The sequence below is a fragment of the Salvelinus sp. IW2-2015 genome, unplaced genomic scaffold, assembly GCF_002910315.2.
Source record: "Salvelinus sp. IW2-2015 unplaced genomic scaffold, ASM291031v2 Un_scaffold875, whole genome shotgun sequence".
In the NCBI taxonomy this organism is placed as follows: Eukaryota; Metazoa; Chordata; class Actinopteri; order Salmoniformes; family Salmonidae; genus Salvelinus; species Salvelinus sp. IW2-2015.
Window position 1 is genome coordinate 121,056 of NW_019942635.1, and position 15,697 is coordinate 136,752.

At 43.1% G+C, this 15,697-nt stretch overlaps 2 protein-coding genes across 5 annotated transcripts; both read right to left on the reverse strand.

Moving 5' to 3' along the window:
* Nucleotides 1-577: 577 nt before the first annotated feature.
* Nucleotides 578-7,575, reverse strand: LOC112069055 (zinc finger protein 25-like). 4 transcript variants are annotated; one of them, XM_070438391.1, is made up of 5 exons: nucleotides 6,827-7,575; nucleotides 5,647-5,999; nucleotides 5,355-5,494; nucleotides 3,844-3,904; nucleotides 578-3,746 (listed from the first exon to the last, which is right to left on the reverse strand). In XM_070438391.1, exons 2-5 carry the CDS (start codon nucleotides 5,936-5,938, stop codon nucleotides 2,344-2,346), a joined length of 1,896 nt encoding a protein of 631 aa, XP_070294492.1. In that variant the 5' UTR covers nucleotides 5,939-5,999; nucleotides 6,827-7,575; the 3' UTR covers nucleotides 578-2,343. The 4 variants fall into 4 exon arrangements, with proteins under 4 accessions (XP_070294492.1, XP_070294493.1, XP_023992089.2 ...); XM_070438392.1 differs by lacking the exon at nucleotides 6,827-7,575 and adding an exon at nucleotides 6,595-6,809 and having other exon boundaries at nucleotides 3,844-3,901; XM_024136321.2 differs by lacking the exon at nucleotides 6,827-7,575 and adding an exon at nucleotides 6,595-6,809.
* A 304-nt stretch (nucleotides 7,576-7,879) lies between these two features.
* On the reverse strand, nucleotides 7,880-14,477 carry LOC139022493 (zinc finger protein 628-like). The gene is made up of 2 exons (XM_024136324.2): nucleotides 14,167-14,477; nucleotides 7,880-8,897 (listed from the first exon to the last, which is right to left on the reverse strand). The coding sequence occupies exons 1-2, from the start codon at nucleotides 14,441-14,443 to the stop codon at nucleotides 8,008-8,010; spliced, it is 1,167 nt and encodes a 388-aa protein (XP_023992092.2). The 5' UTR covers nucleotides 14,444-14,477; the 3' UTR covers nucleotides 7,880-8,007.
* Nucleotides 14,478-15,697: the final 1,220 nt, after the last annotated feature.

Here is a 15,697-nt window from a genome sequence, read left to right on the forward strand (position 1 = left end):
TGCAGCAAGCTAAGGTTACAACACATGCCATGGACGTTTCCCAATTGTTTTGAATGGTCAAAATCATAGTGTAAGAACACTTCTAAAGCCTCAAAGGATAAGATTATCCAATTTCCAAAACAAGTCCTTTTTGGCTAGCCACAGCAGTCAACTAGTTAGTGGTTTAGCTTTCTGGTACATTCACTCATTTGTTTAAACATTTAGCAAGCTCGTTAGCTACCACATGTTCTTGTCAAACTGTCAACATAGTAGCTAGCAAGCAACAAGATATGCCAAATAAGTCTTAAAACCATTTGCCGGCAAATAAATCATATTTGACATCTCAGACAAGTCACATTGCCAGGAATCATATTTGTATCTGACTTCACACCACCTACCAAGGTGGTTTGAAACGTGGCTTGAAATATCAGATTCCATGTGCTTTTGGCTGTTCAGACTGCAGGAAAATGAACAGATTCAAATTGGATATGCGAAAAAAGAAAAGAAAAACGATTTGAGTCACTTCAATGTGAACATGGCTTTTAACTGTACCTGAAGATCTAACGACTTGAAATAATTATTGCAAATGAGGAACATGTACTATTTGTTATCCTTTATTACTGGAGGTCTCTACTGCCCATGTTTGTGCAAGCACTGCAATTCATAAAAGGTCACTAATAAACTGGGTGATCCATGAAAAACCCTATTGAAGTATGCATGACCTATTGAAGAAAGTCAACCTCCAGTAAATACATTTTATTAATGTAAAAAAAACAACAACAAAAAACTGATGGAGCAAAAGTACACTGCTCAAAAAAATAAAGGGAACACTTAAACAACACAATGTAACTCCAAGTCAATCACATTTCTGTGAAATCAAACTGTCCACTTAGGAAGCAACACTGATTGACAATAAATTTCGCATGCTGTTGTGCAAATGGAATAGACAAAAGGTGGAAATTATAGGCAATTAGCAAGACACCCCAATAAAGGAGTGGTTCTGCAGGTGGTGACCACAGACCACTTCTCAGTTCCTATGCTTCCTGGCTGATGTTTTGGTCACTTTTGAATGCTGGCGGTGCTTTCACTCTAGTGGTAGCATGAGACGGAGTCTACAACCCACACAAGTGGCTCAGGTAGTGCAGCTCATCCAGGATGGCACATCAATGCGAGCTGTGGCAAGAAGGTTTGCTGTGTCTGTCAGCGTAGTGTCCAGAGCATGGAGGCGCTACCAGGAGACAGGCCAGTACATCAGGAGACGTGGAGGAGGGCAACAACCCAGCAGCAGGACCGCTACCTCCGCCTTTGTGCGAGGAGCACTGCCAGAGCCCTGCAAAATCAAATCAAGTTTATTTTATATAGCCCTTCGTACATCAGCTAATATCTCGAAGTGCTGTACAGAAACCCAGCCTAAAACCCCAAACAGCAAGCAATGCAGGTGTAGAAGCACGGTGGCTAGGAAAAACTCCCTAGAAAGGCCAAAACCTAGGAAGAAACCTAGAGAGGAACCAGGCTATACCTGAGCCACTTGTGTGGGTTGTAGACTCCGTCTCATGCTACCACTAGAGTGAAAGCACCGCCAGCATTCAAAAGTGACCAAAACATCAGCCAGGAAGCATAGGAACTGAGAAGTGGTCTGTGGTCACCACCTGCAGAACCACTCCTTTATTGGGGTGTCTTGCTAATTGCCTATAATTTCCACCTTTTGTCTATTCCATTTGCACAACAGCTTGTGAAATTTATTGTCAATCAGTGTTGCTTCCTAAGTGGACAGTTTGATTTCACAGAAGTGTGATTGACTTGGAGTTACATTGTGTTGTTTAAGTGTTCCCTTTATTTTTTTGAGCAGTGTATATTCCCTGGGCTTTTCTTTACAACATAGAGAATGTACAGTACAACGAACATGTTACATTTGTCATAATAACATAGAAATGATAGAGACGTGTTTACATGAAACTAAAAACATAAAACTAAAAACATGGCTCCAAGACGTTGAAATCATGCCATAAACCGGTCTGGCACTGACTTTAAAAAAATGTGATCCTGCAACCCCATATCACAGTTTGATCAGTGATACCCATATTAAGCACCATATCACAAACATTGACCACCAAATCACAAGTTTTTGCTCTTTTAGCGTCCTCTGTCAGCATCATGTAAATTCACTGGCCACCAGGGTTGGGGTCAATTCCCTTTTCACTCAGCCAGTCAATGATTACAAAAAGACTAATTGAAAATAAACAGCACTTTTCAAATCACAAATGTAACTTCAAATGGACGTAACAATCTGACTTCCTGAATGTAATTGATCCCGGTCCTGCTGAACACTCCAACTTGACTAGGCCGAGCCATGTGTGGACAGACTCAGGCATGGACAGTTTCATAGTGGATCCTCAGGGAGTTACTGTTGTGGAAAGTCCTGTTACAGCGAGGACAGCGGGACCGCGGGTTGGGTTTCTTGAATTGGTGGACTTGTAGCAGATGTCTCTTACGTTCGGCCATGGTCTCAAATTGCTGGACACACCTGAGGCATTGGTACTTCTTCCCCGGGTGGGCGGACCTCCTGTGGCTGATCAAGATGGGGTGACAGCGGAATTTCTTGCCGCACTCTTCGCAGCTGAGCGGTTTCTCACCTGTGTGGATGCGGAAGTGTTGAACGAGGCTCATCTGTGAACTTAGCAGCTTTTTACACACTGTGCATTGAAACAGGCCGTCTGTTTCTGTCATTTGCTTCCGTTTGCTGTTTGCCTTTGCACGTCGATCGTCTTTGCTCTTTGACTTAATGGCAGGCTGCTGATCAGCACCGTTAGCAATGGGATCCTCCACTGGTGCAGTCCAGGAGAGGTATCTGCTGCTCTCCTCACCTCCGTACACATCCGCATGGGCTTTACGCAAATGTAATATCAGGAACTGCTTTACACGGAACCTCTGCCCACACTGGTTACAAGGGTACGGTCTCTCACCTGTGTGAATGCGTTCGTGGACCTGCAGGGAACTTGCAGAAGTGTACTCCTTATGGCAAACGTGACAAGAATAAAGTTGTGGATGTGTGCTGCCTTTAGGGGAGCCATCTTTGTTGTTGGGGGAGGTAGGTTTGTCTTTGGGTGGTAGAGGTTTGGCCTTGCTGGAAGAAAGAGGTTTGTTGTTGGGGGAAGTAGGCTTTGTTCTGCTGGGGGAGAGGGATTTCACTTTGTGGTTGATAGAGTTCGACTTTTCTTTAACGTTAGAGCAAGGTTTGTTCTTTTCTGTTTTGCCGTGGCTGTTCAATGTGTGCACACGGAGTGCACTTGGATACGGAAACTTTTTGGGACACTTAGGACATTTGTATGTCCCCTTGTTATGAGACCTCATGTGCACAGAAAGGCCAAACTCTCTGTGAAAGCCCTTCCCACAGTATTTGCAGCAGAAACTCTTGTCAGTTCCACTGGTTGTTGCTTCTTCCTCTGCATTAGGTTCCATTTTTAAATGCTTTCTTCTCCTTCCTACCTTCTTTTTCACTATGTCACTCGTTTTCCCATGTGTCCCCTCTCTGTGTTTGCTTTGTAAGTCACAATCTTTTCCTTGTCTTGTGCTGTGCCTCAAGACATTCTTGTCTAATAAGACACTGCTCTGGGGTTCCGGATTTTCTTGTTTGAATGTGCACAACAGACTACCATGGGTCTTCCTCAGCCCCCGCCCCACTGAACCACAACCATACCCTGACCCGGCCGCGCTCAGTTCAGGTATGTCTTTTAACCGTCTGTTTAACAACCGCTCCGCAGCCGACCCTGGAGGAGAGAGGAGCGGAAAGAGCGGGATCAGTAATGATGTCCTGCACCAGGAGCTGAATTACAATTACGAGGGGCAAGGATGATTTACTCTTACCTTTTCGTGGAGGACTCCTGGCTAGGGCTGTCAGCAAGTGGTTATCAAAATCTTCAGCCTGCTAAAACACACTCATAATGAATATGCTCACAACCAAAAACGCCAAAGTACTACTAAAGCAGACATTTAAAGAGTGACTTTGATGATAAAAAAATATAAAATCATGGAAATCCAGATGTTTTAGGCATTGTTATAGTGAAACGTCAATTTATTTAGACAGTTCGTTGCAAAAGTGATATATTTAGGTGTTTTGGTAGCAAACCTAGCTCTTTTTGCCCCTCGCAGTTCAACTCTGATGTAGAGGTGCCTTAAGAAGGCTCCCTTCTAGATATGCTGGGTGGTACCACGTCATCTCAAGGGACGGGTTCGGGTTGAAATGTACTCCCTTCTAGATATGCTGGGTGGTACCACGTCATCTCAAGGGAGGGGTTCGGGTTGAAATGTACTCCCTTCTAGATATGCTGGGTGGTACCACGTCAAGGCTTGCTATAAAGGCAGGTGACAACGCACCTTATTTGGTAATGGTCTTGGTAAGTGGAGTGTGCCAATATAGCTTGCGTTATGCTTCCTTGACTAGACCTCTGACTTTACACAAAATTGAAAAGGCACTAAGGCATATTTCCACATTTGACCAAATTCAACCTTTTTGCTTACTGTTTCATACACATCTATGAGCTTCTACGAAGAAGAAAAAAACTTGTAGGCAAATTGGATTATACGTTTATATTCGTAGCTACATCCATCGTAACGAGAAATAGATGACAATGGTGATCATCTCAACTTGTTGTATTTTTTCCCAACTGCTATGACAGAATATTGGCGCATTGTGAGTTTTAATCCCACATGGGGCAGATAAATATTTTTTTTAAATACTTCATTTACAATATTCATCCCGTGCCCACACACTTCTAATTCTGAAAAGCATTCTTGTGAGAAGAGTCRCCCTTGTAGTCATTGTAGGTTTTCATACAATACCCAAGACCAATCTGTGAGTTAATTTGACCATTGGAAAAAGAGCTACTGTGTAAATACTGCAATGCTGGTTGGATTGAGCCCCTAATCTTAATTTTCAAGGTTATGATTGCACCTTTCTTCCCAATACAATAACGCAATAAATGTGAGGCCACATTTCATGGGGATTCAAACTTACACCGCAAGGTTGTAAGTAGATGTCAGAAACTCAGCACCTTACCACTGTGAGCTAACTGTCCAGAGCCATATTTCTGTGATGCACATAATTTTATTATCAGAGCATGCCAGTGGACATCTGGTAAATATGCTTTAATGAGAAAGTGTTTGGATCAGGTACAACTACGTTTACCCACCCCAATTCCCCCAACCTGAATGCATTTTTTGAAAATGTGAATGTGTTGGGCAAAGGCTGAAATTGGGGTTGAGAGTTACCTAATTAACAGAATAWTTTTTTTTGTTCAGCCGTGTGCTACATTTGGGTGTGCACTATGACTGTCTGTTTATTGATTCAGGTTTCCTACACCGGACCGGTGACTGACCTCTATTTTGATGTTAGGGATGCGCCATAGAGACACACTCAGTGGTCGCAGGTCCACCCATGGCCATTCATTTTCCTTTTTGATCTTCGAGGGTGGAATTAAAGAATCTTCTGACTGAAGRGGCTCACACCAATCGGGTACTGCATAGAAACCCAAAGATAGAAATGTAATGACACAGAAAAATAAAGCTCAGCTGACACCAACTGGGAGGGGAAAAAATGCATATCATGTCTACACAGTTATCAAGACCTGAAATTGTATGTTGCTATTTGTCTACGCAATATCAAGTTACCTTCTTCTTCTATCTCAGCAATTGTCGTCACGTTAGTGACTGTTTGCCCAGAGGTGTTGGCAGCCGTACCATCCAAATCCTTTATTTTTCCACCCTCCTTCAACCTCATCTCTGCCAGCCTCAGCTTCCCGTTCAATGCTGAGATCTCCTCTACACTCTGCGTCAGCTCTGCCTGCTGCTCACTCAGACTGCCCTCAAAGATCTTGGAGATCTCACACACGGCTGCAGTGAGCAGGGAGTCCATGACGGAGGACAGCTGCAACCTRAAGGTGTTCTGCACCTTCTCCGACATCTTTAATCTCCCTGGCTCAGGTTTGTGTGACGTCACCCAGGTTCTAGAGTTGGAAGCTCAGCTGTCAATCAAGACGAATCATGTAAACATCAGGAGGTTAAACAGGACAACAGTACAGTAGACTAACGCTGTATTCAAGATCAGGAATTTTTTGGGCATATTTGACCACATAAAAAATGTAAAGATTCTAACTTTAAACTGAAGAAAATTGTTTTCAAACTAAAGAAACGATGCTGATTAGGGAGTGATCAAAGAGGTATTGCAGAAGGTGCAGCTTTAATACGATGCTTTTGTTAACACTTTGTCATCAACATAACATTTATACCTCAAATACCTTAATTATTTAACTTTAAAAAAACGGATATATCCGGATTTATGGCGATGTAGTAACGTTACACGACCCGAGATGAAGACACTGTGGACTAGCACAAGCGAGTTTAACATGTCTTGTGTCACATAGATAACTCTATAAACGTATATACATGCACGTTATACTGTTTTTAATGTTGTCATTTGCAAAGACGTGTGCATTGCTTACAGACGAGCAAGTCCAACACAACAAGCAGTGAACGTGCATTGCTAGCTAGCTGGGGGTCCGCGCGCGAAAACGTAAACATGTCAGAGACATTGATGGCAGTCAGTCGGTCAGCACGAACCTGCTAAAACAGCGGTCTCTAAAACAACTGACTCCGTTGGCTTGGTCGTCGGCGTATTTTGGTGTATATCTTCAACGTATGGAGCATGCAATATAAACAATATTTACTTTTGTTAGAACTGTCCGCTGTAGTGCAAATGCTCGAATTAGCTACCACACCATTTTTCCGACTGGACCTCGCCTCTCGGCCAACCCTCGCGATGTTCCATATCCAATAAGATTCCGATGTGTACCTGAGCACTGGCACGAGATTCCAATAGGGTCCAGCTGCGACGTCATCTCTCAGAGCAGTCATCCCTCAGGGTCTCTTCTTCTTCGATGAAGTTTAACGGCGGTTGGCATCCAATAAATGTTGCATTACCGCCACCTACTAGACTGGAGTACAACCCCCTATACTTTGCTTGAACAAAATAAACAAATACCCAACCATCTAACACTACACTCACAAAAAAAWWAAAAAAATAACACCACCCTACTCCACTATTTAAATGTATTTAGTCCTACCTCGGGCCAACAACCTGAAAGGATGGGACACCGCCACTTAGCACACACTGTAACTCTTCTGATGTCAAGTCTCGCACATCCAAATACTTCTCTGCAGCTGCCACCACAACCTCAATTGTCTGCGACTTACGTTCCATCCCTGCAGTACAGTTGATAACCATTGCTATAAATTCTAAAAATCCAATCTTACTGAAACATATATCACTTGTACTGGTACATATCTACAACTCACACCACTTCTCTCAGGATCTCTCCCCCTTGACCYATTTTCCTCTACTTCCTTCACTGCCTCAGCATACAACTATTTCTGCACTACTCTAACCCTGGAAACCTCAACCTGCTTCTCTCGTGCTGAACATGTCTGATGCCAAGCCCCGTGGGCACCCCTGCAATTAACCTCCCTCCTACACACTGCTGCCACATGCCCATAAGCTTGACACCTGTAACAATGTAATGTATTCGGCACAAATGCTCGTACAGGTCTGTGACATCGAGGTGATCATACTGCGAATGTGCGGGAACTCATAAATCTTTTTCTTTGAGGAGAGAATCTCTGTCAAATGTATTTATTTCCACGAGGAAGATATCTGTAACTCTGTGGGCCGTTGTGGTTTGGACAAGGCTACTTACATTTGACCATTTTACTTTTAAGATGCGCGTGTGTGTGTGTGTGTGTGTGTGTGTGTGTGTGTGTGTGTGTGTGTGTGTGTGTGTGTGTGTGTGTGTGACAAATAAATAACACTGTGTGATCAATCATTTATTAAGAAAGGATGAGAATAACTTATTTACAAAGTTTTATTCCTCTCAACATTAAATGAATCAGCAACTATAGATACATTGAACATAGTACACGTTGGCAGTTATTTCCCCCCCTCTGATTTTCTAAATCAACCTGCTTCATCTCAAAGGTCTACCTTGCTGCATGAATCTGTTCATGTATTTTCAGGTCAGCTCTAGAATAGAATCTGTTACCACAGTCCGTGCAGTTGTAAGGCCTCTCTGCAGTGTGAAGGACCCTGTGTTTCTCCAAGCCGCTCTGAAGGCTGAAGCTCTTCCCACACTGAGAGCAGCTGAATGCCCTCTCCCTTGTGTGGCGCTGCATGTGTACCCTGAAGTGGCACATGTACACAAAGCCCATACCGCACTGGGAGCAGGTAAAGGCCTTCTTCCCTGTGTGGTGGTACTTCTGGTGGTCTTTCAGGTTTCGGAGTTGAGGGAAGCTCTTCCCACAGTGTGGACAGCTGAAGGGTTTGACCCTCAGCTGTGCCGTTGTGTTGATGCTTTCGAGGGCCCCCACAGCATGCTCTGTCCCCTGGGTGGGTATCACTGACCTTGAAAGTAGGAGCTGCTCCTTCATGATCCATGGTGTTGGAGGTAGTGGAGGCTCCCTGGCCAATGGTGCTGGAGGTAGAGGTGGAGGCTCACTGTCCCATGGTGCTGGAGGAAAAGGCTCACTGGCCCATGGTGCTGGAGGAAGAGGCTCACTGGCCCATGGTKCTGGGAGTGGAGGTGGAGGCTGAGGCTCACTGGTCCAAGCCCCAGCATGTGAGCTCAATCTCTGCAGACGACTCAGGCTCACTATGGAGGCATCTGTGGATGTGACCATCTGGGTAACCAGATCCTCCCAGTCATTGGGCTCTTCTTTGATATGGACCACATGGGCCTCACTCTCGTCCATCCTTTCAGAGACACAGAAAGAGCTAGGTGTGGCCATTTCCTGTGGACCCTCTCTCTCTGGAAGAGCGCTGTGTCCACCTGACTGGAACATCTCCTGTTTGATAACACAACCTTCCTCTGCTCCTGAGGATAGAACAGAAATAAGTTATAAATCCTATATCAGGTGTGTGTGTGTGTGTTAGTCTGATTAATCAGGCTGTAATACACAATTAATTGGTATATACAGCCTGAAACTAATGCCTGCAAAACTCTGTAAAATGTTCCTTAAAAGCCAGAATAGTGAATACAATTACATTTAAACTCTAGCGGTTGTCTGTGTGGTTTGTCCTTCAGCTGCTCAAAATTTGAGACAAAATATCCACAGTTAAGTACTGTTTTCTAAATTTTTTAAAGATTTGGTAGGTATATGGTTCAGTTCAACACCGAAGTAAAGTCAGTTTTATATTTGATATTCGGTTCTCTCATCAATAGCTACTGAACCAAGCATGCCATGACAATGAAAAAAAATCTTACTTCAATTTAAAAAAGTGGATTGTTCTATTTTTGAGCAACTGAAGGACAAACCGCACAGAAACCAGTATGCCCTCCGATGAACCATCAAAACAGGCAAAGCGCCAATACAGGACTAAGATCGAATCCTACTACACCGGCTCTGATGCGCATCGGATGTGGCAGGGCTGGCAAACTATTACGGATTACAAAGGGAAACCCAGCTGCAAGCTGCCCAGTGACACAAGCCTACCAGGAGCTAAATGCCTTCTATGCTCGCTACAAGGCAAGCAACACTGATCCATGCATGAGGGCACCAGCTGTTCCGGACAACTGTGTGATCACGCTCTCCGTAGCCGATGTGAGTAAGACCTTTAAACAGGTTAACATTCACAAGGCCGCAGGGCCAGACGGAGTACGAGGACGCGTACTCGGAGCATGCGTTGACCCGCTGGCAAGTGTCTTCACTGACATTTTCAACCTCTCCCAGACCCAGTCTGTAATACCTACATGTTTTAAGCAGATCACCATAGTCCCTGTGCCCAAGAACGCCAAGGTCTAAATGACTATCGCCCCGTAGCACTCACATCTGTAGCCATGAAATGCTCTGAAAGGCTGGTCATGGTTCACATCAACACCATCATCCCAGACACCCTGGACCCACTCCAATTCGCATACCGCCCCAACAGACCCACAGATGACACAATCTCTATTGCACTCCACACTGCCCTTTCCCACTTGGACAAGAGGAACACCTATGTGAGAATGCTGTTCCTTGACTACAGAGCAGCGTTCAACACCATAGTGCCCTCCAAGCCCATCACTAAGCTAAGGACCCTGGGACTGAACACCTCCCTCTGCAACCGGATCCTGGACTTCCTGACRGGCCACCCCCAGGCGGTAAGCGTAGGCAACAACACGTCCGCCACGCTGACCCTCAATACGGGGGCCCCTCAGGGGTGTGTGCTTCCCCACCTGTACTGAAATCAAATAAAATTGTATTTGTCACATGATTCGTGAACAACAGGTGTGTTCTAACAGTGAAATGCTTACACAACAATGTAAGCATGTAAGCAATAATAAATAATAGATACACAATGAGTAATGATAACTTGGCTACAGGGTAGCCAGGGTAGAGTCAATGTGCAGTGGTACACGGTAATAGATGGAAAATATGTACATTTAACTAGGAATAAAATTACAGATAGTAAACAGTACCAGCAGCAGCATATGTGATGAGTCAAAAGTGTGTGGGGAGGGGGGCGGTATACCGTATTTTATGATATACCTGTATTGATGCAAGTACCGGTTTGGGTTTTTACTTTACCTTCTATGTCAGTATTTGAATGTTTAGTTTGTTAAATGTGATACGCCATGTGTAATGTCAATTTTTATAGTTTACKACGCTACTTGAGTCATCTCTCTCCGCTCTTCCTCTCCCTGCCACTTTCCACACAGACCTAGCCACGCCCCGTCACTCAGAGCGCATTTGATGTTGCTCAACCCCGAGACACTTACGTTCAGTCTGCATGGTCTACGCAGCACATGCAACAATGTTCATGACAACAATGCTGTTTTCACTTTGCTTCTTAATATAAATCCACTAGCGTTCTATAATGACACTATTGGTTTGTGATTCTTCCATCAGCAAACAGCTAGTTTGTAATTTCTTTGCAAGTTGCCCTAAATCTTGTGACGCTAATAGCTAGCTAGCTAATAAATGTACTGAGTAAGAGCAAACGTAGCTAGCTAATACAGCCTGATAATACCAGTGATGGTGTAGACCTAAATCAGCATGTTGTTTGTGCAACAGTATCTTCTAAATCAAAGAGGAATATGCAAAGCAATAATTTATTAGCTACAGACTAAGAGAAAACATGCAATCTAACCAAAATTTAAAGGGTCCCGTAGGAAACACTTACCAAAACTTTAGTTCCTACCCTGTCACAATAACTGCTCCCTGGCATTTTAATTCGTTGTCATCTCAAACAACACCGTATTCAAAGTGCCCACTAATATATTCTAATTATAGAATTAGAATAGTCATTCTATTTCCATGATTTCAACAGTTTTGCTCTAATTCGCAAGTCAAATCGCAATTGCAACATTTGGTTAAAAATAATTCCTAGATTATTTGCCCATATCGTGCAGACCTATGTGGCAGAGTGGAAATGATCTCAATTGAGCAGTGGTGTAAAGTACTTCAGTAAAAATACTTTCAAGTACTACTTAAGTAATTTTTTTTGGTATCTGTACTTTACTATTTTTGACAACTTTTACTTTTACTTCACTTCATTCCTAAAGAAAATACTGTACTTTTTACTCCATACATTTTCCCTGACACCTAAAAGTACTCTTTACATTTTGAATGCTTAGCAGGACAGAAAATGGTCCAATTCACGCACTTGTCAAGAGAACATCCCTGGTCATCTACTGTCTCTGATCTGGAGGACTCACTAAACACAAATGCTTTGTTTGTAAATTATGACTGAGTGTTGGAGTGTGCCCCTGGCTATCCGTAAATAAACATTTTATCCGTAAAGAAACATCTGGTTCGCTTAACATAGGGAATTTGAAATTATTTATACTTTTACTTCTGATACTTAAGTACATTTTATCAATTACATTTACTATTGATACTTAAGTATATTTTAAAACCAAATACTTTAAAACTTTTACTCAAGTAGTATTTTACTGGGTGACTTTCACTTGAGTAATTTTCTAATAACGCATCTTTACTTTTACTCAAGAATGACAATTGGGTACTTTTTCCACCACTGCAACTGAGTGCAGGAAATGCAGAAATGATAAGTGCTGAACTTTGTTTTGGGTGAAGTTGAATTGAACAGCATAAAACAATCAGAATGGAGAAACACTAATTGAAATCACTTAGAATGTATGTGTTGCCACCCTAGGATCACTCACTACTCATAAAGCAAATGTAGAACTTGTATTATTCAAATACTAAAAATACCGTCAAATACCGTCCAATTAAAAAAAAAATACTGTGATATAATATTTTGTCCATATTGCCCAGCCCTAAGACTTGGTTAATAAGTACCGCTTTCCATGCGGTAGCATAGGGCCTTCCTCTGACATCATCTGGTATAAAGGTCCTGACTGGAAGGGAGCTCAGCCCAAGTGATGTACTGGGCTGTACGCACTACCCTCTGTACCGCCTTGCARTCGAATGCCAAGCAGTTGCCATACCAAGTGGTGATGCAGCCAGTCAAGATGCTCTTAATGGCGCAGCTGTAGATCTTTTTGAGGATCTGAGGGCCCATGCCAAATCTTTTCAGCCTCCTGAGGGGGAATAGGCATTGTTGTTGCCTCTTCACGACTGTGTTGGTGTGTTTGGACCAGTGGAGGCTGCTGAGGGAAGGACGGCTCATAATAATGGCCGGAACGAAGCAAATGGAATGGCATCAAACACATGGAAACCATGTGTTTTATGTATTTGATACCATTCCTCTAATTCCACCCCAGCCATTACCACGAGCCAATCCTCACCAATTAAGGTGCCACCAACCTCCTGTGGTTTGGACCATGATAGATCCTTAGTGATGTGGACACTGAGGACCTTGAAGCTCTCAACCCGCTACACAACAGCCCCGTCGATGTGAATGGGGGCTTGCTCGGCCCTCCGTTTCCTATAGCTCCTTTGTCTTGCTCAGATTGAGGGAGAGGTTGTTGTAATGGCACTACACTGCCAGATATCTGACCTCCTCCCTATAGGCTGTCTTATCGTCGTCGGTGATCATGCCTACCACAACCGTGTCAAGCAGCTCGATCACTGGGGCCAAGCTCCCTGCCCTCCAAGACCTCTTTACCAGGCAGTGTCAGAGGAAGGCCCTAAAACTGGTCAAAGACTCCAGCCACCTAAATCATAGACTGTTCTCTCTGCTACCACATGGCAAGTGATACCGATGCACAAAGTCTGGAACCAACAGGACCCTGAACTGCTTCTACCCACCCAAGCCTTAAGACTGCTAAAGAGTTAGTCCGGGTAGCTATTGGGTAACTATTTTGCTATCTGGATTAGTGTTGTCACGATACCAGAATTTTGACTTCGATACCAGGTTGAGTATCACAATACTCAATACATCACAATACTCAATACCACAAAAAAAAAAGGCATATTAGCCTAAGTCACAGAATGGCACTTGATCCAGACAGAGCAGTAGCTGAGTTTATCTGTTGGGCATTTTTTTGTTCAATATCATTATTATATTAGAACATTTTTACGTCCCTTTTTTTTGAGCCATGTTTGCATTAATTGAATCAATTATACAATCAATTTGACTTCCAACCAATCTAACTACAAACAACATAATGGTAATAATTTATTTGAATGGTAAATCTCTATTTACACTGAATATTCTGACTCATCATATATGCTGCTGAAACTGTTGATGGTCTGTCAGTTTATTCCTAGTGATATGTACATATCTACCTGAAATACCTCGTACCCCTGCACATCGACTCAGTACTGGTACCCTGTGTATATAGCCAAGTGATTACCTCATACCCCTGCACATTAACTCAGTACTAGTACCCCTTGTTTATAGCCAAGTTATCGTTACTCATTGTTTATCTATTATTACGTGGGACTTTTTAAATATTTCCAAATGGTATTTCTCTCTGCACTGTTGGGAACGATTTGGAAGCATTTCACTGTTAGTCCACACACACACCTGTTGTTCACGAAGCATGTGATGAATAGCATTTGATTTTAATTTGAGATTTTATTCATATTCTGGCTTGTAAGGAAAATGTATCACGATTTTGCAGGTATACGTTTCAGGCTGTATATACCAATTAATTGTGCATTACAGCCTGATTAATCAGACTGTGTGTGTGTGTGTGTGTGTATATATATATATATATATCTCTCCTCACTCACCTAACAGAGCCTCTTCCCTCTCCTCAGTGTCTCCAGCACAACCACAGCTCCTACACATCCCTGTCTGCTCTCTCTCTTCCCTCTTCTTTTTCTGCTCTCTCTCTTCAACTTCCCTCCTCTTCCTCTCCTCCTCTCCGTCCCTCCATCTCTGCTCACACTGCTGTAGCCTCTCCTTCAAGATTTCCACTTCCCGCTTGCTCCCGGTCACTTCCTTCAGGAAGCTGTCCTTCACCAGCCGAGTGATCTCATGCACAGCGGTTTTGAGGACTGTTTCCATGACTCCATTGAGCTGGTACTGGAAGGTGAGAATGGCCTCTATTTATCAAACTTGCTAGCTAGCTTTAGCTAGAGCTAATAACACATGTAGTACTGCAGAATGTCTGTCCATTTCACAAAATATTCTTACCACTCCCAAACGTTATTTGTTGTTCGTCATAAAAATCAGCTAGTTACAAATATCCTATCTCTCCTAGAACTGTACACATAAGTATCAAAGACAGGTAGCTAGCTAGCTACTGAATAAGCTAGCAGCTACTAGATAGACGGCTACACCAAGATATAACTAACCCAAGACGGTTCATCTGTGTCGTTTAGAGCGTGAGCAAATGAAGCATAGTGGGCAGAACAAGCAAGGAGATGGGCGAAGGCATGTACGAGCTAGCGATATCCTATTGGCACGTTGTAGCATTATTTCCATATTTCTGTTAGGAACGCTCCTCTGTGAAGTCCGCGTGTGCACAAACTCAATTCACCTTACATTGAGTTATTTAAAACGAGTGCATGTTGTCAAAGCGTTCAAGTCTATAAAACCTAGTGCACTGTGTTCGTAACAGATTTTAATTTTGGGACCAGAAAAATGTATTCAGTAAGATGTTTCATTGAATTAGAAAATCAGACCAGTTTCACCTAGCTCCCACTACCCGCAACTATACTTCCTCTCACTACCATATTTGGGGGTGAGAAACGTTCTAAACGGAGGATTCAGCGTTATAGCGCCTGTGACGTGTCGGGTTACCCCTTCTGTCTTGGCTAGACTGGAGAGGTTGGGCCCCGTCCCTCTGCTCTGTGACATCGAGGTGATCATACTGCGAATGCAATTGCGCAGAATGGTACATATTTTTCTTCAATGTTGGAATCTCTGTCAGAGTAACATAAATGTATTATTTGCCAGAGGAAGTTATGTGCCGTTTTTGATTCGGACAAGGCCACTAACGTATTACTCTTTTACTTAAGATATTGTCTTGTGTGTAACAGTTAACGATATTGTTAAGAAAGATGAGAATAATGAGAATAATTTCTATATATGTTGTTATTCCTGTCAACATTAAAATGCATCAGCGAACAATACATTGAACATAGTACACATGGGCAGTTATTTCCCCCCTCTAATTTTCCAAATTAACCTGCTCCACCTCAAAGGTCTACCTTGCACTGTATTTGTTCATGTCTTTTCAGGTCCGATCTAGAATAGAATCTGTTCCCACAGTCCTGCAGTGGTAAGGCCTCTCTGCAGTGTGAATGACCCTGTGTC